The following is a 27208-nucleotide window of genomic DNA, read 5'->3' as shown; positions in this document are numbered from 1 at the left end:
ATGAGTTCCGACGCGGAGATGGCAGTTTTTGGGGAGGCTGCTCCTTACCTCCGAAAGTCTGAGAAGGAGAGAATCGAAGCCCAGAACAAGCCCTTCGATGCCAAGAACTCTGTCTTCGTGGTAGATGCTAAAGAATCCTATGTGAAAAGCACTGTTCAAAGCAGGGAGTCTGGGAAGGTCACAGTGAAGACTGAAGCTGGGACTGTAAGTCTGGAGAGCGGGAGGAAGCACGGAAGGTAGGCCTAGTCTTTCTCCTGTCACTTAGTTGACGCATACTGGACCCTGTTTTTTCTTGTAGACTGTGACAGTTAAGGAGGATCAAGTATTCTCCATGAACCCTCCGAAATATGACAAGATTGAGGACATGGCCATGATGACTCACTTGCATGAACCCGCTGTGCTGTACAACCTCAAAGAGCGTTATGCAGCCTGGATGATCTACGTGAGTGACCTTTGGCCAATTCTTTTCATTAACTCCATATTCTGTGACAGTTAACACCAATGAGATATAAGTTTCAGATGTTATTATTAAAATTTTTGTGTGTGTGTTTGAGACCACACCTAGCTGTGGTCAATTCTCCTGGATCTATAGATAGGGTCCACCCTGGTGGTGCCTACGGGACCATATATGGTTCCAGAGGTCCAACACTGTTTGGCTGACTGCTGTACACTCCCCTGCCAACTACAATATTATCTTAATGCAAGCAATTTTGTTAGTTGTCTGATATCTTTGAAAATGTGCACGTAGAGTGTTAATTATCTAAAGCTAAAATAATTGGAAAGCAGCAGCAGGTGTCAAAGGGAGATACTAAAAGAACAAAAACATTGAACTTTATGTGAACTAGGATAATATTTAGGTCCCCCTACTAATTGAAAAACCTTGTCATATTTCACAGACCTACTCTGGGCTCTTCTGTGTCACCGTCAACCCCTACAAGTGGCTGCCGGTGTATAACCCCGAGGTGGTGGCTGCCTACAGAGGCAAAAAGCGCCAGGAGGCCCCGCCCCACATCTTCTCCATCTCTGACAATGCCTATCAGTTCATGCTGACTGGTGAGTGAGCCCACAATTAAAATTATGGCCATTTATGAAAAATTTGTTTATCCAGGGATATTACTTTGAGAATAAAAAATTCAACACATAGTAACATAATTAGTAGTTTGATGCAATTAATAGTATAATAATTGAGGAAATATATTTAAAAGTGCAAATATAGGAAATTCTTGAATTTCTTTTTTTTTTTTTTTTTTTTGCTTTTTGGGTGACACCCGGCGATGCTCAGGAGTTACTCCTGGCTCATGCACTCAGGAATTGCTCCTGGCCGTGCTCGGGGGACCATATGGGATGCTGGGAATTGAACCTGTGTTGGCCATGCTGGCTGCATGCAAGGCAAACGCCTACCCGCTGTGCTATTGCTCCAGCCCCAAATTCTTGAATTTTTGTGTTAGAAATATAAATCAATGACATAGCTCAATTAACCAGATTTGAATCTGCATTTTAATTATAATGGCATCTTCCCTTAAAAGTAAGTATTGTGCTCTTATGGTAACAAATTTAACACAGTAAATGGGACAACATTTGAGTTGAACATTGATTCAGAGTATGACAGATTTATAATTATGAACAAGGTTACTAAATGGGTCATTGCTTATTATTTATCTGATATTGATAGACTAATTTCTTGGATAGTAGGGCTGGAGCGATAGCACAGTGGGTAAGGCGTTTGCCTTGCATGCCAACCCAGGTTCGATTCCTCCACCCCTCTCGGAGAATCCAGCAAGCTACCGAGAGTATCTCGCCCTCACGACAAAGCCTGGCAAGCTTTCCGTGATGTATTCAATATGCCAAAAACAGTAACAACAAGTTTCACAATTTGTTGTGAGATGTTACTGGTGCCCGCTTGGGCAAATTGATGAACAATGGGAGGACAGTGCTACAGTGCATGATAAAATAATACATTACATATTTTACCACAGCAAAGATACAAGGATTAGAAATACTAATCTAGTAGCACACCTTTTCCTACTTATTTTAGAAGGATCTTATGAAAGCAATTGATACTTTCATTTTTGTGAATTGGGAATTTTCAAAGACAATTTATTTAATACTATGTTAATCTATGTACTGAGTTTGTTTTTAAATTTATCTTTGGGTTTTCCTTCACAGATCGTGAGAATCAGTCCATTCTGATTACGTACGTAGATTTAAGCTTTTTCTGTTGAATTTTGTAGTGATTATTGGAGCTCCAATTCTGACTTTGTCTTCTCTTTGGATTTGACAGTGGAGAATCTGGTGCAGGAAAGACTGTGAACACCAAGCGTGTCATCCAGTACTTTGCAACAATTGCAGTTACTGGGGAGAAAAAGAAGGAGGAAGCTCCTTCTGGCAAAATGCAGGTGGGCATAATATTCGTTAGCGATAGCACAGCGGTAGGGCGTTTGCCTTGCACGCAGCCAATATGGCCAACCCAAGTTCGATTCCTCCGCCCCTCTTGGAGAGCTCGGCAAGCTACCGAGAGTATCTCGCCCGCACGGCAGAGCCTGGCAAGGTCCCCGTGACGTATTCGATATGCCAGACACAGTAACAACAAAGTCTCCAATGGAGACATTATTGGGCCCGCTCGAGCAAATAATAAATAATCAGCTTTTAAATTTGACTAAGGTTTGTGAGAACCACGACATGAATTGCATGTGATGTCAGAATTTGGAAAGCAACTCTTGAAAGGATTTGAGAGAACAAAATGTACTAGCATATTTAAAAGGCAAAACTTATTATAAACATTTTCTAGGATGCATAACGGCTTGAGAATTTACAAATAAGGCTATTTGACCAGAGTGCCCTCTGCCCCAGCTTTTTCCCTTTCTTACTTTATACAGTATTTCTGTTCTCCTGAAATAAGAGAACACTGGAAGTGGTAGAAAAGGAATAAAGGATGTCAGTTGGAATTGATTTTTAACAAACTGTAACTCAAATTTTTCAGGAGGTTTTTTTTTAATCTATCTTATTTCTTTCTTTTAAGGGGACACTTGAAGATCAAATCATCAGTGCCAACCCCCTACTGGAGGCTTTTGGCAATGCCAAGACTGTGAGGAACGACAACTCCTCTCGTTTTGTAAGTCTCCTATATGAGAATCATAAATGACACATATACATATACTGGAAATATTGTTTTTTTATATTTGGTCCATAGCCTTTTAATAAGTTCCCATTTGCCTTCTTAAGGGTAAATTCATCAGAATTCATTTTGGTGCCACGGGTAAACTGGCTTCTGCAGATATTGAAACATGTAAGTTATCAAATATTGGTGATTAAGAATATTTTCTTTCAATGACGTATGTTGAAAACCTTATTGTTATCTATATGTATGGTTTACTTTTCCATGTGGCCTTTTGTATTTTAAAAGTGTTTTATCTGACTTTCTAGATCTTCTAGAGAAATCCCGAGTTACTTTCCAGCTAAAGGCTGAAAGGAGTTATCATATCTTTTATCAAATCATGTCCAATAAGAAACCAGAGCTTATTGGTAAGAAAAATTTTATTTATTTCTGCCAATAAAGAATAACAGTTTTTTACAGAAGTCTATATGAAAAGCTTTTGGTTACCAAACTAACTCTTTATATATTTGTTCCTTTCTATGTGTACAGAAATGCTTCTGATCACCACCAACCCATATGACTTTGCTTTTGTCAGTCAAGGTGAAATCACAGTTCCTAGCATTGATGATCAGGAAGAGTTGATGGCAACTGATGTAAGTAATAGGTAAAAGCAGAAAGAAGAATATTTATTTTCCTGTATACAATTGGATTAGTAGATAACATTAGCAGAAAGACTAAAAATAGACAATACTTTCCTTCAGCATAAGCTTCTTAGCTTTCCAATGTGAACAAAACTTATAATGTATTTACTATTTATATGACCCTCTAGGGAGGCTGATACATATCTCTTTGTGTTATTATGTGGGAGAAAGGCAGGGAAACAAGAGTTCCTATAATTAAGGGGTAGTCAAACCTCAAGAGGAAAAAAAGTGGGGAGGCTAAACCCGCTGTCTTGGTTATAATTACGACTGGTTAAATTTACCTGTTGCCATAGAGTGCTGTGGACATCCTGGGTTTCAGCTCTGATGAAAAAGTGGCCATTTACAAGCTCACTGGTGCTGTGATGCATTATGGGAACATGAAATTCAAGCAAAAGCAAAGAGAGGAGCAGGCGGAGCCAGATGGCACTGAAGGTACCACTTCTTATTGATATCCTTCCAGTGACAGAACTGATAGCATCAGTTACTGGTAGTTGAAAACTGTGTTTTCAACATGATGATGGACAAAAATAACACAATGCCTGTGTTTTACAGGGAATGTCTGTAGAGATATGATTTTTGTTCATTCTGCTTTTCATTGACATTTTTGTAAGCTATTAGTTAATTTACTTTTTTAGCTTTTTGGGTCACACCGGCAAAGCACAGGGGTTACTCCTGGCTTTGTACTCAGGAATTACTCCTGATGGTGCTCAGGGATGCTGGGAATCAAACCTGGGTCGGCTGCGTGCAAGGCAAACACCCTACCCACTGTACTATTGCTCCAGCCCCTTAATTTAATTTCTAAAAAATTCAGTTGATAGATTGTATACCCTCATACATTGGGGGAAACTATAAATATTTTTATTATTACTACTGCTAGGGTAGGGTTTATTGTGAGTCTAATTTTGCTATATTTCAAGTATTTCACAGGTCACCAATTCCCCCAATTCCAAATTATCATCTCAAACAAAATTTCTAGCTAAGGTGGCAATGTTTCTGATGCCATATAAGAAAGTGAATAAGTTTTGCTACGTATGCACATTTACTTGTTTGAGCAAAATTTTTTCATTCTAATCATTCACACCTGAAATTGTGCCAGCTATAATTGTCTCATTGCTTGTTTCTTGTTTATCCAGTTGCTGACAAAGCTGCCTATCTGACTGGTCTGAACTCTGCTGACCTCCTCAAAGCTCTCTGCTATCCCAGGGTCAAGGTTGGCAATGAGTATGTCACAAAAGGCCAGACTGTACAGCAGGTAAAGATGTCTTTAATGCCCCTTGACCCATTTATTTGAACCGCAGGACCCTGAAGGGTCCAGTATTGCCTCCAATTTTTAAAGATGAACTCTTTCTGTTCTTGAAGGTATACAACTCCGTGGGTGCTCTGGCAAAATCTATCTATGAGAAGATGTTCCTGTGGATGGTCACCCGTATCAACCAGCAGCTGGACACCAAACAGCCCAGGCAGTACTTCATTGGCGTCTTAGACATTGCTGGTTTTGAGATCTTTGATGTGAGTTACAAATTTACCAAAAAAGTGTCAAATACAAATCATGAATCACCACATTCATCTTCTTAGAGCTTTAAAACTTCTCTTTATAAAGAGAGGAAAAGATGAAAAATAAACAGCTAAGTAGGTATTAACAGAAAAAGGTGTTCATTCAAATCTAGAACTCTCAAAGAATGTGAGTGAAAGGTTAAAATAGAATCTATCCTGAGTTTAGTATAAATATATTTTTTAAGGTTCTCCAAAGGAAACATTTGAAATCTTTTTTATTAAATAGAATTTTGCATAATATCCTGGTCTTGAAAGCTAAGATTTTGAGGAGTCAATTCTTTGTTTAGAATTATGTCACTTATTAACAAAATAATCTAAATATATGCAACCACATAAACCAAAACACTTTAAATTCAGGAGAAAATATCAATTGTTTCTGATAGATACAAGTAATTAAATTATGATTAGTTTCTATATTTATCTCTTATAGTTCAACAGCTTAGAGCAGCTGTGCATCAACTTCACCAACGAGAAACTGCAACAGTTTTTCAACCACCACATGTTCGTGCTGGAACAGGAGGAGTACAAGAAGGAAGGCATCGAGTGGGAGTTCATTGACTTTGGCATGGACCTGGCTGCCTGCATTGAGCTCATTGAGAAGGCAAGTATGACTTCCCACCATTAGAAATATATTGTCTTCATTGCCAACTCTAAAAAAGCAGTGATAATTTATGAAGTATGTTTGTACTCTACTTGTTGAGTATGTTTAAATAATGCTATTGATGAATAAAGTTCATTGTAGAAAAAAATGACCACACACAACAAAAATACACAGTGGCACTTTGATTCACACTTGTACCCCTAATAAATTTATTCTCCCTTTTATTTCTGTATGATTTTGTGTGCATGACAGAATTGAAGAATTTACAACTAGTTCTAGTGATGTTTTAATAAGTTCCTATATATTAAATCCATGTTTAAATAGTCAGTTTTATTAGACCCACAACTGTATAATGCATATGTATCATCAAGAATATCAAAGTAGGATGTCTTAAAGGTTGAAAAGCTAGCTCTTTAGTTCTTTAGTCATTACACTATGATAAATACTGAATACAAAAAGCCCTTTTATGGCTCACCTAGAAAAATGTTCCTTGAATTTCTCATAATTTAAAGAATAGATCAATGGATACATCAGTTCCAAGTATGTTAACACTTGCCAATATCAATTATTAAGCACTTCCAAAAGTGTCTTGAGAACTCACTATGTAATACTTCTATTAATAAAGTTTATGGTTATGTGTGAATCCCACCCTTAGAAATCAGAAGGCAAAAATAAATCCACCATCCACTCAGGAAAGCATCGAATATTTAGGTCAAAACTTATAAAAACATGTTAGATAATAGTTTAAGACCAGGTCTAAACAATTTGGAGAAATATATATTTTCACTTGCTAGCATACTATGTTCATAAGAAGTATGTTGTCCTCATGTAAGATACTTTTTTCCTTCTCTAGCATTTAAGTTTCTGAAACATCAAAATAACTTGGTGGACACAATTTGTAACTGAAGCAAAATCAACAATGTTTAATTTTCTATCAGTCTTTCACATCAAGTTTGCCACTGAAGTCAATCTGCTTACAAAGCAAAATCATTATCACTTATCTCCACAGTAGTGAGAAACATAATTTGGAGTACAATTCTAATGATACAAAATTAAGATTAAATATTTTCTTCTAAAAATGGATTAATTTTAATCATTATCCTTGAGTTTTTCTCTTTCCTACTTTTGTCATATCTAACCTCAAACTGAAAGACATTGCAAACAGTAGGAGTGTATTTTAGAAACACTCACTTACAAAAAAAAAATTCAACTTTGTAATAATAGTTTTAGAATTCAATTTATATTCTAAACATAAAGTGTCAAATGGCCTTCCTTGTTCTCCATCAATACTTTCTAGCTTTCCTGGTTCTCATATACCCTCTGTCCATCATTATTTCACATTTCTGTAATTGAAGGAAGGCGATAGAGTAGGATCATGTCATTAGAAGTTTTATAATTATAAGTATTTTTTGAACATTGCATTTTCATATTTTCACCAAGGGCATAATCTATTGACGCATATTTCTGTGAGAGAATCTTTATCATGTATCTTTTTAAATTTCACTTCCAGCCAATGGGCATCTTCTCCATCCTGGAAGAGGAGTGCATGTTCCCCAAGGCCACAGACACCTCCTTCAAGAACAAGCTGTATGAGCAGCACCTGGGCAAGTCCAACAACTTCCAGAAGCCCAAGCCTGCCAAAGGCAAGGCCGAGGCCCACTTCTCCCTGGTGCACTATGCTGGCACAGTGGACTACAACATTGCTGGCTGGCTGGACAAGAACAAGGACCCCCTGAATGAGACTGTGGTCGGGCTGTACCAGAAGTCTGGACTAAAGACTCTGGCTTTCCTTTTCTCTGGGGGACAAGCTGCTGAAGCAGGTAATTTTGAATATTATTTATATATTAATGTGAGTGGAAAAATAGAAATATATTATCGGATATTTTTAAAAACCTAACATGAAAATTCGAGTCAGTATGGAGCTAATGAAAAGAATTAGATCTAATATGCATGGTGTAGTTTTACAAACAATTTTCAAAGTCAGTATTAGCACTTTGGATCATTTTTTCCACAGCATCATTTCATCAAAGAGGACAAAGACTCATAGAGGTTTAAGGATTTATTCAGGATCATAGAACATTATAGTAGTATTGATCTTTCAAAATATCATCTTTAAAATCGTAATAGTATTGGATCTTTCAAAGACCCAGCTGAACCAGAGAAAAGAAAACCCTTTGCTTGAAAAATTGAAATTTTTCTCTCTCTAAGTACTCTCAGATGGGAGAAATGAAACAATAAAGAAAGACAAATAAATAGGTAATAAAAATAAAACGTTCTGGCAAATTACTAGACTCCCTACCAGGAACCTAACATATGACTCTTCACTGGGGAATGTGTGCACTATGTCACAAGGAATTGATTTTGCCAGAGTATAGAACTCCTAATATTTCTGCACTGCTACCTTTTTGTGCACAATTTTTGGTTTTTTCCTGGATGCCTATAAATCAGAGATTTTATGTTTTCAACCTGCAGTTGAAATGAAGAACTGGAAAGAATAATAGAACTGATATAAGTGGAAAAATACAAATTTAAGTACCAAAGGAAATCTTGGCAATCCTAATGAGTATGAAATTATGGGGCTTTTACAAATATTTTTCTATTTTATTTTTCAGAAAGTGGTGGTGGTGGAAAGAAAGGTGCCAAGAAGAAGGGTTCTTCTTTCCAGACGGTGTCTGCTCTGTTCAGGGTATAGCATATTATTAAAGTCTAAATATCATTTTCATAAAAATTAACATAATCTTAAGTTTTTGAAAGAAATCTGTAAATGAAACTGAAAAAAGTAGTGATATAGTTTTTTTAAAACAGGGTCTGAAAAATGCTTTATGAAAAACAACAAAAAAACCTCACAATGTGGTTCTTTAAATCAAGCCTTAAGCCCAAATGACCCGTTTAAGTCCCAAATTTTAAATAATTGATATTGAGCAAGTTTCATATGAAAACAAGCTCTCTCTTAAGAGCAACCGCTATATGCATTATATTTATTTCTTATGAACAAAGTTGTAGTGAAAATTTGCTTTGAATAGCAATGCTTAAAAAACAGATTAACAATTTGCCTATTTTATGTAATCCCTACTTTTCTGTCTTTGCACACATGATTTCTGTTGACCATCATAATTTGTCAAAAATCATCAAAAATCTCACTAAAATATCAAATGAAAGTACATTGCCCATTTAGATCATTGATAAGAGTCTTGCATGTAGATGCAATTATAAACTTTATAAATTTTTTCCATATTGTGTTATAGGAAAATTTAAATAAGCTGATGACCAATTTAAGGAGCACTCACCCTCACTTTGTACGCTGTCTCATTCCCAATGAAACTAAAACTCCTGGTAAGACATGTCTGATATCTAAGACTCCAAGGCCTGAAGTATGGCTCAGTGGTAACTTGCATGCCTTGAATGATATCCCATTGAACAATTACATAGAAAACATGTTTTTAATAGGGGCCATGGAGCATGAACTTGTACTGCACCAGCTGAGGTGTAACGGTGTGCTGGAAGGGATCCGCATCTGCAGGAAGGGATTCCCAAGCAGAATCCTCTATGCAGACTTCAAACAGAGGTTTGTGAACTTACTTTCAATACCAAACCTTTCAGTATTTACAGTTTATATCAATATCATCATAATTCAGATATGTTTAAACTTTACTTAAAGAATAGAAGGCTATATTTCAAAGACTGCATAAAAATGAATGAAAGCTTTGGTTTACATTGCCATGCATATTTCACACCTTGACTAGTTCTACAAAAAGTACTTTTGGATTTCGTAATGGATTTTTTTCTCCAAAACTTAATATATTATTTTTCAGTGAGAGTTACTAACAATTGTGCACCTCTTTTTGCCGTTAAGGAAAACTAATTTATGTATATTTTTATTCTGGTAGGTACAAGGTCTTAAATGCAAGTGCTATTCCAGAGGGTCAGTTCATAGATAGCAAGAAGGCTTCTGAGAAACTTCTGGGGTCTATTGACATTGACCATACTCAATACAAATTTGGCCATACCAAGGTACCTCCAACCTAAGTTTCAATATAGCATAATTTCATCACCTTTTGACTTTGTCACAAATGAAGGTAACATATTGAACTTTTTCTTTGGCAAGGTTTTCTTTAAAGCTGGCCTGTTGGGAACTCTTGAGGAAATGCGAGATGAAAAACTGGCTCAGCTAATCACACGCACCCAGGCAATGTGCAGAGGGTACCTGATGAGGGTGGAGTTTAAGAAAATGATGGAGAGGAGGTGAGAGACTAAGTCCAAGTTATCTTTCTCTCTCTACTTTGTCATACCCTAATCCAATGCAATACTTTTTGTTAAGTCACTTTAAACTTGGTCTTCATTTGAATCCTTTTTACTTCCTACAGAGAGTCCATCTTCTGCATCCAGTACAATGTTCGTGCCTTCATGAATGTGAAGCACTGGCCCTGGATGAAGCTATATTTCAAGATCAAGCCCCTGCTCAAGAGCGCAGAGACAGAGAAGGAGATGGCCAACATGAAGGAAGACTTTGAAAAGGCCAAAGAAGAGTTGGCTAAATCAGAGGCAAAAAGGAAAGAACTTGAAGAGAAAATGGTGGCTCTGATGCAAGAGAAAAATGACCTACAGCTCCAAGTTCAATCTGTGAGCTTTATGCATAATACATATACACAGATTTATCTTATTATCTAACAATGCACTGGGCTGGAGCGATAGCACAGTGGGTAGGGTGTTTGCCTTGCAAGCGGCCAATACAGCCGAGCCGGGTTTGATTCCTCCGCCCCTCTCCGAGAGCCCGGCAAGCTACCGAGAGTATCTCGCCCGCATGGCAAAGCCTGGCAAGCTATCCGTGACGTATTTGATATACCAAACACAGTAACAATTGTCACAATGGAGACATTACTGGGCCCGCTCGAGCAAATCGATGAACAATGGGAGGACAGTGACAGTGACAATATTGCATTATCAATGTATTTTTAATTTAATGTTTATAAGGAAATGGTTCTAAGTCCGTAGAGAGGAGGTTAAGACACATGTCTCACATGCAACTGGCACTAGTTTGATCCCTGGCACTGCGTGGCCCCAGGGACATCCCTGCCCAGAAACCCCCACATACATCCAGGTGTGTTCTCGCTAGCTGGTATCACTTCAGAGACTGAGCAGCACAGACCCTTGGGCTTTCACATTAACCACTAGCCCAACTGACTAAGAATTTCTTGGAGCTCCTGTGCTTTGGAGACGCCCCAATTAAAACTATTTAAAAAGAAAGGTTTTCTAATGTATTAGTTTATTTGCCTTTCAAGAGGGTAATATTGTAGAAGAAACAATATATCTACAGTCACAGATTATGCTAAAACATTCACACGTGCATTTGTAGAACAGATTCAGTTAGCCACCTAGTTAGTAAATCAGAAATAGATCCATAAGGCGCTGTAGTTTCTTTACTGAATCTTTTTCTAAAAAAATAGTTTTGTTAATCACTGTGAGATACACAGTTGCAAAGTGTTCATGATCAGGTTTCAGTCATGCAATGTTCCAACACCCATTCCTCCACCAGTGTACAATTCCAATATCCCTCCCGCCACTTGTCACCCCACTTGTCACCCCACTTGTCACCCCATCTCCACCCCCGCCCCACATCTGTCTCTATGACAGGCACTTTTCTTCTTACTCGCTCTCTATTTGGGGGCATTAAGATTGCATTAGAGATTGAGGTCATCATATTTGGTCCTTTACCTCCTTTCAACACACATCTCCTATCCAGAGTGATCTCTCCAACCATCATTGTCTCATTGTCACAGTGGTCCCTTCTCTATCCCATCTGCCCTCTCCCTCTACCCTTGAGGCAGACTTCCAACAGTGGACCAGTTCTCCTGGCCCTTGTTTCTACTGTCCTTGGGTTTTAGTGAACCTTATTTTTATAGTAGATTGTTCTCTCTTCATTGAGTAATTTTATGCATAATTCAGATGTTTAAAAAAATTAATCTGGGCAGAAATAAAAGTTAAGTTAATCTTCTCTGTGACTAAATGAGTTATGAGTAAACTGAATTTAAGAGAGAAGAAGCCTCTTTTCTTTTTTGAATTTTTATTTATTTCTTTATTTCTTTTTATTGAATCACTGTGAGCTATGGTCACAAAACTTTCATGTTTGAGTTTCAGTCATACAATGATCAAATACCCACCCCTCTACCAGTTTACATTTTCCACCATCAATGTCCCCTGTGTCCCCACCCCTCCCTTTGCCTCTATGGCAGACAACTACCCTCTTTCTTTCTCAAAACCCCTTTTCTAAAGTAACAGAGAGTTTGATTTTGCCCATAAATTTAGTTTTCTGTTTTAACCTTCATTGCATAGATAATTTGAGGGAGAATATCTCCTATTATTATATTTAGAAATTACTATTAGTTTGCCCATTTGACTTTTTTTTTCACGTTGAGAAGTTCAGGGAATGAGATATCAGGGATATTTTCTTTTGTATATGTAAGACACTGGTTCTATCCCCAGCATCACAGAGCCTCCTCCCAGCATTGCTGGATTGGCCATAATGCTTCCCAACATCATAGGCCCTAAGAAGTGCTGAATAACAGACATTGAACCATCTGGCCCAGATAACTGAGTATAGCCAGGAGTGGTATATTTAGAAATACTTAACAGACAACCCCCATTTTTTTCAAGTTTAGAAGTGGGTTTATGTGTTGATCAAACTGATTAAGTAATTTAAATTTATTACTTTTAATATATCGATATGTGTTTTGAGATCCCAAGGGTCAAATTTGTTTGGCCTTTAAAAAAATTAATAAAACACTTGGGCAGTAGCAATAGTAAGGCATTTGCCTTGTCCATGAGTGAACCAGGTTTGATCACCGACATCCCATATGGTTCCCCAAGCACCAGCAGTAGTAATTCCTGAAAACAGAGCCAATAGTAACCCCCAAGTATCACTGGGTGTGAGCCCAAAACCCAAACAACAACAACAAAAAACCACTCAGTTTCCCCTGGAAATAAACAGAAATTACCCCCTAACTGCACTAGAAGTTATTTTCTTTCCCCTACATCATACAAGTAGCTCCCTCGTGGGAGTGGGTGGGTGTGATAGTATTGCTCACTTTGAGAAACTCTGGCTTAGTGAAAAATAAATTTTTTTCTTTCTCCCTATCAGGAAGCAGATGGCTTGGCAGATGCAGAAGAAAGATGTGACCAGCTGATCAAAACCAAAATCCAGCTAGAGGCCAAAATCAAAGAGCTAACTGAGCGAGCTGAGGATGAGGAAGAGATCAATGCTGAACTGACGGCCAAGAAGAGGAAGCTGGAGGATGAATGTTCAGAACTGAAGAAAGACATAGATGACCTTGAGCTGACACTGGCGAAGGTGGAAAAGGAGAAGCATGCGACAGAGAACAAGGTAAAATAATTCTCTATTTTATATTGTTTACGAATGCTACCGTATTACTAAGTAACTTAAAATCTTAATCTTAAAATTATTAAATTTAAAAGAAAAATGGAGTCATAGTCATATCAACACAGTAATTTTCACCATTTCTATATACAATGACATTTATATTCTAGAGGTATGTTTCAGTTTTGAAGATAATGGTTATCTTCTAGTTTCTATTCTCTAGCTCAGGTTGATTTTTACCAAAAGTATTTAATGTTTTTCAAAAATAAAAAGATGTCATTAATATTCCAATAACTGGTAAAATCTAAAGGTGAAAAACCTCACAGAAGAGATGGCGGGTCTAGATGAAAACATTGCAAAGCTGACCAAGGAGAAGAAGGCCCTCCAAGAGGCCCACCAGCAGACCCTGGATGACCTGCAGGCAGAGGAGGACAAGGTCAACACCCTGACCAAAGCTAAAACTAAGCTGGAGCAGCAGGTGGATGATGTGAGTATGAGAGATACAGCATTTTCCTTAAGATGAAATAAACAACTGTGATATAGAATTATCAATAGAGTTCTAATTCTCTAACTTCTGATTTAGAAATAACAGTGTTCTATATTATTTGGTATGCTTAAAATTTACCTGGCAAATTCAGATTGTAGAACATGAATTAAAAATTCCCCTATGTCTTCAAAGATTAGTAACACAAGAATGGCTAAATAAATAAATAAATAAATAAACTATTTGTTATAAAATTAGCTGGAAGGGTCTCTGGAGCAAGAAAAGAAACTCCGCATGGATTTAGAAAGAGCAAAGAGAAAACTGGAAGGAGACCTAAAGTTGGCTCAAGAATCCACAATGGATATAGAAAATGACAAGCAACAACTGGATGAGAAACTTAAAAAGTGAGTATCATTGAATTCAGTTGTAATCTTCTAATTGTACTCAATTCAGATGAAACATATATTTTAAAGGTCTTTAGAAAGCAAGCAATGAGAACAATACATTATTGACATGTAAAGCATGTAATTCATAATCTAAACGCAGTATAACGAGTTATATATAGAAAAGAAGACTAGTAGGAAAACTCATTGGGTTCAAACCATTGCACTTCTGACAGGAAAGAGTTTGAAATGAGCAATCTGCAAAGCAAGATTGAAGACGAGCAGGCCCTTGGGATGCAGCTGCAAAAGAAAATCAAGGAGTTACAGGTATGCTATACTCGTCATCTTTTCTGAGCATTAAAGGAACCAAAAATGCCACGAATTCACATTATCATTGACGTATCACTCTTAGGCCCGCATAGAGGAGCTGGAAGAAGAAATCGAGGCAGAGAGGGCTTCCAGGGCCAAAGCAGAGAAGCAGCGCTCTGACCTCTCCCGGGAACTGGAGGAGATCAGCGAGCGACTGGAAGAGGCTGGAGGGGCCACTTCAGCCCAGATTGAGATGAACAAGAAGCGGGAGGCCGAGTTCCAGAAAATGCGCAGGGACCTGGAGGAGGCCACCCTGCAGCATGAAGCCACCGCTGCAGCACTTCGGAAGAAGCACGCAGACAGTGTGGCCGAGCTTGGGGAGCAGATAGACAACCTGCAGAGGGTCAAGCAGAAGCTGGAGAAGGAGAAGAGTGAGCTGAAGATGGAGATAGACGATCTTGCTAGCAATATGGAGACCGTCTCCAAAGCCAAGGTTTTTATTAATATGTCCCTTTTTTTCTTTTTATGCAGCAATTCAAAAAATTTAATAGATTAAATCATTGTGTCACTGTCCTCCCGTTGTTCATCGATTTGCTGAAATAGGCACCAGTAATGTCTCCATTGTGAGACTTGTTGTTACTGTGTTTGGCATATGGAATATGTCATGGGTAGCTTGCAGGCTTTTGCCATGTGGGCGAGTCACTCTCAGTAGCTTTCTGGGCTCTCTGAGAGGGGCAGAGGAATCGAACCCCCATCAGCCAGGTTAGCTGTGTGGGCCACATGCAAGTCAAATGTGCTATCCACTGTGCTATTGCTCCAGCCCAAATATATATCTAATTGTATAATTTATACAAACTTCTGATGTTATTTCAAATGAATTAGATATGACTGATGCATACCAAATAATTTATTAAAATTATTCCCAAGAGGCATCATTACTTTGAATTGAATCACTTAAGTCTTCATATATTAATTGTATATATGATTTCAAACCTTTTCATTATTATAATGAAAGAATACAATTATAGAAAAATATCTAAAAACCATATTCTATATGATACAGGATTTAAATAATTGTACCTTTTGCCCCCAAACAGTAATATAAATTTTACAATATTTTATTGTTTCTTTTGGACAAAATTATAACCCTCTCTTGTACATGTATCTTGACATTGTACATAGCTTTGAAATAGAGAAAAAAATAATAAAAACTAGACCTTTCTTTCAATAGTTTATATATACAAATCTTGTCTTACACATATTAATGTATCATCTTTTCCAATTTTCACTTTCCACCACAGGGTAACTTAGAAAAAATGTGCCGTACATTAGAAGACCAACTTAGTGAAGTGAAAACAAAGGAAGAGGAGCAACAACGCTTAATAAATGAGTTATCAACCCAGAAGGCACGTCTACATACAGAATCAGGTCAGGAAAATGCACTTGACCATTTTTGGAGAGTTAGAATGTAAAACAAGACTACATCCGGTTTACTCATGTGTCTCTTTCAAGGAGGATAAGTTCTGAGAAATATATCATTGCCAATTTTATGTGGGAACATCATTTATATATTTAAACAACCAACACACCTACAGAGTATAGCCTACTTTCACTTAGACTGCTCTTAAGGATGAGCAATGGGTATATGTTCCATTGTGGTGCTTAACAAAACCTAAAGCATTTCATTTTCTTCTTAAAAAATAAAAAGGATTCAGGTGCCACACTCAGCAGGACTCAAAGGCTATTCAATTGAATATTATTACAATTCTAAGAAAGAACAAAATCATAAAATTTGTAGCAACATGGATAAAACTGATGGGTATCATGTTTAGTGAAGTCAGTCAAAAGGACAAAGATAGAGAATATTCTCTTTCATATATGGAACTTAGAGACACACAGCAAAGTTAAAACAAAGCAATATAATTGATGATTCAAACATCTGTACTGAAGTTGGGGTTTAAGAGGAGGGGGTGTTAGAGTCCTTGGGAGAGTTGGATTCACTGGTCCAACTCAGTTTTTTTCTCAGCATGAGAAAAAATATGAATACTTTTCTAAACCACTGAATGTCAATTAAAAACTCTAATGATAAACCTACTAATCATTTACTTGTTATTTATTTTTCTTTTAGTTTAAGACAGTAATATAATAATAAGCTACAAATGGGAAAAGTATACTTCCTGATCAGTATTTGTGTTTAGAATATCTAGGGAAAAACTCAAATGCAAAAATATCGAAGAAACTTTGTATACTTTTTCATTTATATCTTTTAGTAGTTTTGATAATAGGGGTTGAAAAGGCAGAAAATAGTTTCCCATCAACATTAAAACTCTCAAGTTACTCTATAACATAAAATATTATATTCAAGGTTGTTTTAGTTATAATAATATTTTAATTATCTAATGTTATTTTATTCCTTCAATGATTCTTTACCTAGAGTAGAAACACTCATAATTTGTCTCTTACAGGTGAATATTCACGACAAATAGATGAGAAAGATGCTCTGGTTTCACAGTTATCCCGAGGTAAACAAGCATTTACACAACAGATTGAGGAATTAAAGAGGCAGCTAGAAGAAGAGACCAAGGTAAGTATTCTCCAGTTCATACTTTCCACCATTAAACTTCGTAGCATGACATTTTCACATATAGAATACCAGTGATCAGTACATAAACTCACACTTTTTGGTTGGTCCAGGCCAAGAATGCCCTGGCCCATGCTCTGCAGTCAGCTCGTCACGACTGCGATCTGCTGCGGGAACAGTATGAGGAGGAGCAGGAAGCCAAGGCTGAGCTGCAGAGGGCAATGTCCAAGGCCAACAGTGAGGTTGCCCAGTGGAGGACCAAGTATGAGACAGACGCCATTCAACGCACTGAGGAGCTGGAGGAGGCCAAGTATGGACATTTTGTGAGGGGGCCATAAATAAACATTGAAAATGAAGGAATATGGCTGGGAATGTAGTATGATGGTAGAGTGCATACCTTACATGTGTGAATCCCTAGGTTTAATCGCCAGCACTGCCAAAAACAAATAATATTAAAATAGAGACTACTCTATGTGCAAACATAGCTAAAGAATTTCTTCTTTCCAAAACCCACTGTATAACCATAAGAGAACAGCTCAGGACCAGAGATCTCTCTTCACTCTGCTCTATTACAAAAGCATCTTAATTTCCTTAAGCCAAGATAAATTAATAATTATTAGCATACAATTTGTGAAGTAAGTAGAATTACTTTAAGATAAGAAAAAATAGATGAGGACAGAGAAATAATACAGCAGGTAGGTCACTTGCATTGCATGCTGCTAGCTCTATTTCAATCCCTGGCACCCAATATGGTTCCCTAAACCCTGCTAGTAGTGATCTCTGAGCACAGAGCCAGAAGTAAGCCCTGAGCATCTCTGGGTGTAGCCAAAAACACAAAAAGAAAAGAAAAACAACACTACGTGGTGCATATAATAATTATTTTATGCATATAATAACAAAAATAATTATTTATTATAATTATAAATAATAATTATTTTTGTTATTATTATATGCATAAAATAATTGCATATAATATTGCAATTATTATATGCAATACTTAATTGCATATAATAAATATTGCCATTTTTTGCATTTAATAAATATATTCCTAGAGTACTGGAAGTTCAAAATAGGACCATCACTCTTTGTCACCATTTAACTAAGTGCCAGTATCAATAAATTTATTTACTAATTACTGGAGTGATAGCACAGTGGTAGGGCGTTTGCCTTCGCGTGGCCGGCCGGGCAGAGCCGTGTTCAATTTCCCCACCCCTCTCGGTGAGCCCGGCAAGCTACTGAGAATATCTTGCCCACACGGCAAAGCCTGGCAAGCTACCCATGACATATTCAATATGCCAAACACAGTAACAACAAGTCTCACAATTACTGAGACGTTACTGGGCCCACTCGAGCAAATCGATGAACAATGGTAGGACAGTGCTACAGTGCTACTAATACTATGGAATAAAACTTATGAGAAAATAATTGTGGTATTTCCAGAGAAGAATATTTTCTTAAATTTGACTTACTTTTAGTAGTTGCTAGAATAAAACAGAAAGATATATTTTGGCAAATATTTGTAGGAGGAGCATTTGAGATAAGAGTGTGAGCTAGGGGATGCTGTGAATTGGATTGGGGAGCAACTGGAGGGTATTTGAGCAGTCCACCAATATTATACTTACTATTATGATTTACCAACAAGAGAATTGCTGATTCTTGACATGACCTTAAGCATGTCATACTGGAACACAATTTCCTACTTTATAAGGAGGACCTTATATAGAAAATATTTAAAGATCCGATTCAATTGATGTTCATTGCTAATATGCCTCTTGTTCATGTTTCTATTTTTTCAAATTCGCATTCATACATTCTCTCTTCTTTTCCTTTCTCTTCCTTCTGCTATTCTCCCTCTTTTTTCCCATCTCTATGTCCCCTTCACACACACTAACGTCTATACACCATCACCATCACCACAACATGGACACATATTTGCACACACAGATCACATAAATATGTTTGACTATCCTTGAAATAAATATAACAATTCACTAAAAAAATAGAATTTGGGGTAGATAAAATGTTCACTGAGAAAATATTTTAGAAAATCTTAATAATATAAGGTCAAAGTTTTGGGATAAATATTTTCCTAGTTGAAAGATTTATAACATTGATGGTGATAATGCTGACTCTGCACTTGTTCACTTTCACTGTTCAGAAAGAAACTGGCCCAGCGTCTTCAGGATGCTGAAGAGCACGTAGAGGCTGTGAATTCCAAATGTGCTTCTCTTGAGAAGACCAAACAAAGACTTCAGAATGAAGTGGAGGACCTCATGATTGATGTGGAAAGAACAAACGCAGCTTGTGCAGCCCTAGACAAAAAACAAAGGAACTTTGATAAGGTAGACCCTGGTGATCCACTTCCTAGGCAGGGAATGACATTCTTCTTAGTTACAGAGGCTTACTATCAATGTAATTGCAGGTCCTAGCAGAATGGAAGCAGAAGTATGAAGAAACTCAGGCTGAACTTGAAGCTTCTCAGAAGGAATCTCGTTCTCTCAGCACTGAACTGTTTAAGGTCAAGAATGCCTATGAGGAATCTCTGGACCACCTTGAAACTCTAAAGCGAGAGAATAAGAACTTACAGCGTGAGTCTTTGTAAAATTCTATTTCAAAAATGATAAAGTACCTTTTAAATTAGTTATTTGTCTAAACTGATTTCAATATATTATTATTAAAACTATAGAGGAGATTTCTGACCTTACCGAACAAATTGCTGAAGGAGGAAAGCATATTCATGAATTGGAAAAAATAAAGAAACAAATAGATCAAGAGAAGAGTGAACTGCAGGCTGCCCTAGAGGAAGCAGAGGTACATATTTATTTTGCTTATTTATTCATTATAAGTAAATTGAAAAATTAATAGCAACTGGGAACTATCATCTTGGAAAACTAGGGGATGATTTATTCTCAGATAGAATTAATAGACTAAATTAAAATACATGAAAGTTTATATGTATTTTGTTTTATGCTCTGAGCATCATAATAATATGAAAGAAAAGTTCTTTAGTTAACTTGATGTTCCTTTTTTAAAAGGGATCTCTTGAACATGAAGAAGGCAAGATTCTTCGCATCCAACTTGAGTTAAATCAGGTGAAATCTGAGATTGACCGGAAAATTGCTGAAAAGGATGAAGAAATAGATCAGTTAAAGAGGAACCATCTCAGAGTTGTGGAATCAATGCAAAGCACCCTAGATGCTGAAATTAGGAGCAGGAATGATGCCCTTAGGATCAAGAAAAAGATGGAGGGAGACCTTAATGAAATGGAAATTCAGCTGAACCATGCCAATCGCCAGGCTGCTGAGGCAATAAGGAATCTGAGAAACACACAAGGAATATTGAAGGTAACTTTGTGGATAAAAACTATATAGTGTCACATAGCCGGGGTGTTATTGTATACTTCAAATATTCATGTCTGGAGAGGACTATCCTTTGGTTCATATAAATAATATATTAAGTTGAAAATTTTATGCACATATCTGAAAATTATCTTGTTTCTGGAAAACCAAAGGTAAGGTTTATTTCTTCATTTGCAAAAACAAAGCAGTGAGAGAAAGTCAGGCAAAAAGTGATGAGTTTAACTACAGACTAGCAAATGAATCACTTCATCTAAGTGGACTTTATATATATATATATATATATATATATATATATATATATATGAGAACACTATTGGTTCATTTCTAAATATATATTCCTCATCTAAAATTTTGTATTACTGTTATCCTAGGTTACAAATAATTTGTCATTAGACGAATTTGGACATTTTTCCTTTACAATATAATACTCTGTATATATGATGCTAAAGTGTATTCTTGATTGGAGCATGAGTATGAGCCATTTTCTCTTTCCATGAAGGACACTCAGCTACATTTGGACGATGCCATCAGAGGCCAAGATGACCTTAAGGAACAATTGGCAATGGTGGAGCGCAGAGCTAACCTAATGCAGGCTGAGATTGAAGAGCTAAGGGCATCCCTGGAGCAGACGGAGAGGAGCAGGAAGGTGGCAGAACAAGAGCTTCTAGATGCCAGTGAGCGTGTACAACTCTTACACACCCAGGTGAGGTTTAGTTTCTTCATCCTGAACAGATGAAGAAAATATACAGTCAACAAATGTTATGGAACAATTCAAAAGAATTCATTTTTCATGAATAGTGATATTTCATGATCTGTAAAATACATGGTATCAAAATTTTAATTTTGCCTTGGAAAGTTTAGTGGAATTTTTCAATTCAGAGAAAGACTACAGCATAAACTTGAAATCAACTTAGTTTTTAATCTGAATATTTCTTATACCAGTCATTTAAACCTGAGTACATATGCAAACTATACAATTATAATTAAAATGTGTTTTTTTTTCTTTTTTGTTAATTTGAAACAGAACACCAGCCTGATCAACACCAAAAAGAAGCTGGAGACAGACATTTCTCAAATCCAGGGAGAAATGGAGGACATTGTCCAGGAAGCCCGCAATGCAGAGGAGAAAGCCAAGAAGGCCATCACTGATGTGAGCAAAGGGAAACACAGGCTCATTCAAACTCGGATCTAGATATGCTATCTCCTGTGTCTCATCTGACTTTATTGTTGCTGAATAGGCAGCCATGATGGCTGAGGAGCTGAAGAAGGAGCAGGACACCAGCGCCCACCTGGAGCGGATGAAGAAGAACCTGGAACAGACAGTGAAGGACCTGCAGCACCGTCTGGATGAGGCTGAGCAGCTGGCCCTGAAGGGTGGGAAGAAGCAGATCCAGAAACTGGAGGCCAGGGTGGGTCTCCAACTTTTCATTCCATTCTCAGCCTGTCACACAATCAGTTATGGCCAAAAGTTTAATCCTCTCATTCTCTTCCAGGTACGGGAGCTGGAAAATGAGGTTGATAATGAACAGAAGCGAAATGTGGAGGCTGTCAAGGGGCTTCGCAAACATGAGAGAAGAGTGAAGGAACTCACTTACCAGGTGAGAAGTGCTTCCTTGTTCCCTAGGTCCTAATGCTTCCAATACAATTTTCAATGGAGTTACTTTAAAAAAAAAAATAAAACGATGCTACTGGGATCAAGAGATCATTTAGGAGTTATAGCCTATGGCCCACCCAGCTTTATCTTGACACCACATGCTTCCCCAGTCTTCATGGGAAATGGCGCCCCCTAGCCCCAAACAGTCAGGTGTGGCCTAAAAAAAATTTAAGTATAAACAAATGAAGACACTAACATTTTTGCTCTTTTTTTTATTTATTTATTTTTTTATTTAAGACTGAGGAGGACCGCAAGAATGTTCTCAGGTTGCAGGACTTGGTGGACAAATTACAAGCCAAAGTTAAAGCTTACAAAAGACAAGCTGAAGAGGCTGTGAGTATCTCCTCAGTGAAAGAGAAATGTTTGGGAGCAAAGATAGGCTTTGTGAAACCTAAATTTTATGTAAAAAATTTTATAACAAAGAACACAAATTGGGATTATAGAGAAAATAATGTAGCTCAGTGGTAGGATATAATTCTTTGGGGGTTCCATCCTGGGTACCAGACATGTACATAAAAAATTCTGTATGAAAACAAATACTTATTTAGTATGTGAAAAAAAATTACAACCAACCATGGAGTCTTAGGCATTCATATTTATTTCTTCAACTACCTCTTTAAGCTATTTTTCAGACATACTAGCACATTTATGCTTGTTGGTTACTCATATCGCTCTCTATGTAGAATACCCTACAACTCGTAGTAATTACTACTACTCATATTGGTCTATGCAGAAGACAGCTCTGAAACTAAGTACTATTTAACTTCAGGATAAATCCATCCTCTATATGTCTACCTTTTATCATTTTGCTGCAGTTACCTTTTCCATACTATTAATTTTGAGTTAATTCTAATTCCTTAAATTTCTCAGAAACCAGCACTACTACTGTGCCTAGTTTTAAATATCTGTTTTGTAGAAACAGGTAGATTCAAATTGATTCCTAAATCAAGGTAGGAATGAGTTTTACTACTTTGAACTCCATGTTGTCATGATAACATCTTAAGTTTTCCAGGAAGAGAGTCAAACGAGAGACTGAGTGGGTGGCTGAAAGTTCATTCATTCATAGAGGCAAGAAAGTGAGGTGACCCACCCACAAATAAGTATGTTGCTAAGTAACAGATTCTTTTATTTTCTTATTCATGAAGCAAATCCTATAACCATTTCTAGCAAAGGGAGTAAGGATCAGAAAAATGTCAACTTCTTTTGTTTTCTCAAATGTCCTTAATTTTGCAGGAGGAACAATCCAATGTCAACCTTGCTAAGTTTCGCAAGATCCAGCATGAGCTGGAAGAGGCTGAGGAACGGGCTGACATTGCTGAGTCCCAGGTCAACAAATTGCGGGTGAAGAGCCGAGAGGTTCACACAAAAATCATAAGTGAAGAGTAATTCACCCAGATGAGGAAAAGTGACCAAAGATATGCACAAAATGTGAAGATCGTGGTCACTATCTTATGTCACTGTAATGTCAAGGAAATAAAATTTCTCTGAATTTTGCAGTTTAATATATATATTTACGTGTGTGTCTCTTATTTGTAGGCTTTGTATAGTTGCCTGATTTATTTTTTAACATTTTAAGCTTCTTTAATTGTGTGTAAAAATGTTAACAAGAATAATATGTATCAGTGAACCAGCTTTAATAGAAGACCAATAATATCGAAATACTCTGAAAAGATGTAAAGGTGCTTAGTACACCTTCAAAATTATTATCAATTTTAGTAAGAAGCCAAGTCTTTCATATAGACTACATCATTGAATCCTGGCAATGCAAGACCTGAAAAGCAGTAAATCTTCAGATCCTTGCATTAAATTGTTGACTTGCTTAGCTGAAAATCACCAGGAGGGACCTCCATGTCTTTAAGCACTTCTTGGGATAGTCCAAATTAAATTAATAAATAAACAGGACTAAGATCCTGGGAGGGACTGTGGATATAAAGAGTGATGATCGAGTGCTGATTTTCTGGTGATGGGTGTGGTATAGCTATAGCATATTTCTGAAATATTAATGAAAATTTCAGAGGAAGAAGAAAGAATGAAAAAGGGAAAGAAAGAAAGAAAGAAAGAAAGGAAGAAAGAAAGAAAGAAAGTGAGAGAAAAAAGAAAGAGAAAGAAAGAAAGAAAGGAAGGAAGGAAGGAAGGAAGGAAGGAAGGAAGGAAGGAAGGAAGAAAGAAAAAGAAGGGAGGGATGAAAATATAGAGCTAAAGAGAAATTAAATTGTTTATATTTTCATTTTCTATTAAAGAAGTTTCTTATATTAAGAGACAAAAACAGTTTTATTTATAGCCTGGAATAGTTTTTCTTCCCCCAGAATACTTGGGACCTTGGGGGTTATTTTTTTCCTGTTTATTTTATTTTGTTTATATTTTCAAGTATTTAATGTTTTTCCCCTTTTCTGTTTGTGTTTAAATTCCAATTTCAAAACATTGTGGTCTAAGAGGATAGATAATATGGTTTCAACTTTCTTAATTTTATGGAGATATATTTTGTGACCCAGGAAGTGGTCTATCCTAGAGAATATTTCATGTGCATTGGATAAAAATGTGCACTCAGATTTTGGATGATGAAGGGCAATAATAAGCCCCTTAGGCCCATCTCTTTCATTTCTTCCTTTAAAGCTAGTTTCCTTATTGAATTTTGCCTAGCTGATCTATACAAGAATGACAGAAGAGTGTTAAAGCCTGCCACTACATGTCTATTAGCAGTTGTTTTAAATATTTTGAAGATACATTTTTAAGTGCATAGATATTTGAAGGAGTGAGTTCTTGATACACTAATCCCGTAGCACTGTAGTGCTATCCACCCATTGTTCATTGATTTGCTTGAGCTGGCACCAGTAACGTCTCCATTGTGAGACTTTGTTGTTACTGTTTTTGGCATATCGAATACGCCACTGGAACTTGCCAGGCTCTGCCATGCAGGTGGAATACTCTCAGTGACAGAGGAATTGAACCTGGGTTGATCACGTGCAAGGCAAACGTTCTCCCTGCTGTGCTATCGCTCCATGCCACTGTACTAAGGTAGAAGGCCAAATATGTAATTTCTGGATGTGGGCCTGAGAGACAGCAGAAGTTTTTGTGCATGTAGATTGCAGGGACATAGTAGCTGGAAAGTGAATCTGCTTCTGGTTATAAAAAGGCCCTGGAGAATGCAGGCCAGTTGGTCAACATCAACTTAAGAATGATCATTGTATAACTGAAACCCAAGCACAGAAAATTGCAAGTCTACAACTGTACCTCATGGTGTTTCACTAATAAAAACTTAATAAATAAGTATAAATTAAAAAAGAGGAAAAAATAAATATGTAGAAAACAACAACAACAAAAAGAAATGAATGATACAGTGAGGTGGTTTAGCCACCCCAGATATTCTGGTTAATAATCCTTCTTATCTTTACATAAGTGATTCATAGACCAAAATACTTACAGAAAAATGATAGATAATCTAGAAATGTTTATAATACTTTATATTTTCTTTCATTGGTATTGGAAAAAATTGAGATTTGGAAAATCTTTCTAATCTATCGCAGAATGTAAGAATCCAAACATGTTACAGACAAAGAAAACTCAGTTGTTCTCCAAGAACAATTCTGAATTGGGAATAATGGAGGTAGTTTAAGTCTGATTCTTCCTTGATTTTGATGGAAACGGAGAATAGATTGTGAAGACTAGACTAGATTGTGAAATGTGACAAAGCAAGGAGTCATTGCTCTAGTGGATAAGTCTACTAAAATGTACATATAGGAAACCAGACACAATGACCTTGTATTCGGCCAGAGTTACAGTATAGCACAAAGGGCACTTACCTTCAAACAGCTGACCCAGATTCAATACTCGACACTCTCTATGGTGCCTGAAGCCCAGCCAGTATCAAAAGGTGTGCCCCCTTCCAAAATAAATAAATGGCCATGCCCTAGTGTTTGGGGTCCTTATATTTGGAGTATTCAGTTAGGCAACATGATACTAATAAAAATCTCTTAAGAATCTGAAATAATGTTTGGTTGTTTTCTCCTCTTTGTTCTGCAGATTTAAAGACTCTAGTTATTAATAGTGAAATGTGACCTGATTTCTTCGAATTTTATATATACATATTCAATAAAGAAATGCATAAGAACAGAAAAAAATTCAAAATCCCACTACTCTGAAACATTACTTCCCTTTTATTATGATTTTGGTATCCTCGTGTACTGGAGGGAATTGACTTATCTACTTACCAATCTTTCACTAAGAATACACCAATTTCCTCCAACACCCTAACTAGAAGTATTAACTGCACAACCAAAAGAGTATCTGTAGAGTGACTTTTCTTGAGGTGTACATCGAGAAAGACAATCTGAGGAACAAAGAGGGGAGATAATAAACTGCCTCTGTCAAAGTCATTTGCTTATAACATTGCTGAGAGGACTTAAAAATTAAGATTTAGATTATCAGCCACATGGAAGAAATGTTAAACTCGGCCACATTATTCACCCTATCTGGGCCCAGCAGAGGATCCTGGGAACGTTGTAGCTCAGCACCAAGTTCCCCAGTTCTGATAAGTGAGCACCAATCACCCCTCCCCGTTCCTGGAAGAATTGCACAGCTCAGCTCACCCCGTCTGTCTGTGAGAGCAGCTTACTGTTGCGTGCCACAACTCTGATAAGTGCATGAGAGTGAAAGACTCAGAAACCCTTGTCCCAACCCCATTCACAATGCCCTCTTCCCCTTCACTAAAACCATGCACTGCATAATCTATGGAACATCTATTTTCCACAAACTTCATACCTTTATACAACCATCATAAAACCATGGAGACTTACTGCAAGACCCAGCACACCCTAATGTCTGCTCCCTTTTAGATTGGGACCTCTACATCCCATTGCCTCTTTGTTGTGTCACTTAGCCTGATTCCCTCTGGCCCAACCTCCTCTGGAAACTGTTCTCTTAGAGCCTGCAGGGATAGGACATGTTTCTTTCCCTGAAGCTCCAAAATTACAACTCACAAAAAAGTGAACAATGAAAAATTAGTAAATTTGTTTCTAAGGAACTAGAGCATAAAAGTCTAGAGGTGTCCTCACACTTAACCAAAATCCTTGAAAAGATTTAAGAAAGACCTCAGACCAACAATCTTCATAAAGGTAAA

The 27208-nt window shown here is 37.1% G+C and overlaps 1 protein-coding gene across 1 annotated transcript; it reads left to right on the top strand.

Annotated features, from left to right (window-relative positions):
• Positions 1–23590, top strand: LOC130027259 (myosin-4). Its single transcript, XM_056117933.1, has 38 exons — positions 1–204; positions 299–442; positions 897–1053; positions 2167–2194; positions 2282–2396; positions 3020–3112; positions 3223–3286; positions 3424–3522; positions 3644–3747; positions 4089–4227; positions 4929–5047; positions 5155–5304; positions 5780–5950; positions 7461–7770; positions 8563–8636; positions 9196–9283; positions 9398–9515; positions 9838–9961; positions 10056–10192; positions 10315–10570; positions 13086–13328; positions 13633–13809; positions 14065–14210; positions 14426–14516; positions 14602–14991; positions 15800–15926; positions 16964–17082; positions 17193–17389; positions 19238–19421; positions 19502–19667; positions 19766–19890; positions 20115–20423; positions 20938–21141; positions 21463–21588; positions 21677–21847; positions 21932–22036; positions 22330–22425; positions 23326–23590. The coding sequence occupies exons 1-38, from the start codon at positions 1–3 to the stop codon at positions 23476–23478; spliced, it is 5823 nt and encodes a 1940-aa protein (XP_055973908.1). The 3' UTR covers positions 23479–23590.
• The last annotated feature ends 3618 nt before the right edge of the window (positions 23591–27208 follow it).

Source organism: Sorex fumeus, unplaced genomic scaffold (genome assembly GCF_029834395.1).
Source record: "Sorex fumeus unplaced genomic scaffold, SorFum_2.1 ptg000036l, whole genome shotgun sequence".
Taxonomy (NCBI): domain Eukaryota; kingdom Metazoa; phylum Chordata; class Mammalia; order Eulipotyphla; family Soricidae; genus Sorex; species Sorex fumeus.
This window is presented reverse-complemented; position numbering and strand designations above follow the sequence as displayed.

Coding starts and splice junctions, on each gene's coding strand:
- LOC130027259 (XM_056117933.1), top strand. CDS start 1: ATGAGTTCCGACGCGGAGATGGCAGTTTTTGGGGAGGCTGCTCCTTAC. Junction 2,195..2,281: donor AATCAGTCCATTCTGATTAC/GTACGTAGATTT, acceptor TGGATTTGACAG/TGGAGAATCTGGTGCAGGAA. Junction 8,637..9,195: donor CGGTGTCTGCTCTGTTCAGG/GTATAGCATATT, acceptor ATTGTGTTATAG/GAAAATTTAAATAAGCTGAT.